Source organism: Pomacea canaliculata, linkage group LG11, assembly GCF_003073045.1.
Source record: "Pomacea canaliculata isolate SZHN2017 linkage group LG11, ASM307304v1, whole genome shotgun sequence".
In the NCBI taxonomy this organism is placed as follows: Eukaryota; Metazoa; Mollusca; class Gastropoda; order Architaenioglossa; family Ampullariidae; genus Pomacea; species Pomacea canaliculata.
The window spans coordinates 600,001-601,480 of NC_037600.1; the positions used below are offsets into that span (position 1 = coordinate 600,001).

The window sequence follows — 1,480 nt, forward strand, 5'->3', positions numbered from 1 at the left end:
TTATTATTATATTTTAAAGCCATGTAATTTATAATACAGTAAAACCTCCTTAACTCCTTGACGACTAAAATGCAGGTGAAGTGGTAATTTAGTAATTTAGTGAGGTCGTGACTGGAAGAGGTCTCAGTAGGGAGAGCGACCAGTCTGCCTGGATTCCAGCAACCAGGACTTCAGACATCTTGACATTTATTTTCATTCATTTCAATGCTCAATAAACCTCTTAAATCGCTATCACATTTGTTTCTCTTGTTCTCTTCGCCTTTCTCTCGATAATTTTTGCTTATTCTGCCAGTTGACCGATGATTTAAAGGGGAACTAACTGTACAGGCAACAACAAGCAATCAGTAAATAAAAAACATTTGTAACATCCTGAAAAAGTGAGATGGTGAAGAATGCGAAGAAATGTCGACAAGAACACTTTGCTCTCAACCTAATATGTTTACCATCAGACATATTTTTGCAGATGAAGACAACAAGTGTGGCTCTACTCACCCAGACTTCCGGTTATCAAACACAACAGTAAGAGCAGGTGGCTGAACATGGCTGGTGAGGCATGCGGCGCCAGGTGGAGGAGACAGAAGACTGCAGGCCAGAGGTTTGAACTCTGGCTTAAGCAAGGTGGTAGTTATACACACACGTTTCCCTGTCAAGACAACAAAGCCCATAAATATTGGTTCTCTAGGGAGTCGTCGCACGATGTGGTAGTTACACCAGTGCATTGGAATCTTTAATTTACATACAGAGAAGTTCCGTGTGGAGGGAAGAATAATCAAAGGCCGCTACTTTGTCTCCTGACACGAGGTGCTGGTTGTTCCAGTGCATCATGCATCTGTTATAAATGATTATGATCTTTTAAGAATGATAATACAGAATACAATAAAATTTGTTGAAGATGGCGACTGATATCTATAATGTAATGTTATTAAAGTCAAGACTATCTTGGAAACGAGGCTGCGCCTGACAGGCTGAGTTGCTTGGTTGTCCAGCGATTTGTCTGCTTTCTTGTGCAAGGTCTTTGCTTTTCCGTATCCATAGATTTCTTGTGGCTACATGTTGTATTTGTTTGTCTTAGTCTTTCTTTGTTGTTGTTTTTACTGCTTGTGACTGCTTTGCTTGCTGTTTCTGTGGATTTTATTGCAGCGGCTACGTTCTCCGCCATTATTCTATATGTAATTCTTACTCCTCGTACTTGTTTCTATTTTCTAAAACTTAGCCTCACTAAGATTGTCCTCTATTATCTATTATCTATTATTGTGTTTGTCTATCTTTACATTTTCGAAATCTCTCTGAATTTTAGAGTTGTTGTTAATTCCAAATCTGACTTCACCAACACTTTCGCTACATGACTGCAGTTTGTCTACACGACTTCTCAGTTGCCATTGTTGATCCCCTGGCTACCTTTAAACTTCCGGTCTATTTAGTTGACATTTTGAGAAAACTTTCTCTTTTGAATGCTGACACCCATAGAGACAAGAGATTC

The 1,480-nt window shown here is 39.3% G+C and overlaps 1 protein-coding gene and 1 long non-coding RNA gene across 2 annotated transcripts in view; one reads left to right on the forward strand and one right to left on the reverse strand.

Moving 5' to 3' along the window:
* LOC112575877 overlaps window positions 1-546 on the reverse strand; it is an 11,397-nt gene extending 10,851 nt beyond the window's left edge. The window contains exon 1 of the mRNA XM_025257993.1: window positions 493-546. Coding sequence (XP_025113778.1) covers window positions 493-541 — 49 coding nt within the window. The 5' untranslated portion in view covers window positions 542-546. The remainder of the gene's footprint in view (window positions 1-492) is intronic.
* LOC112575878 overlaps window positions 1-593 on the forward strand; it is an 8,153-nt gene extending 7,560 nt beyond the window's left edge. The window contains exon 3 of the long non-coding RNA XR_003101695.1: window positions 464-593. This is a non-coding gene — a long non-coding RNA (uncharacterized LOC112575878). The remainder of the gene's footprint in view (window positions 1-463) is intronic.
* Window positions 594-1,480: the final 887 nt, after the last annotated feature.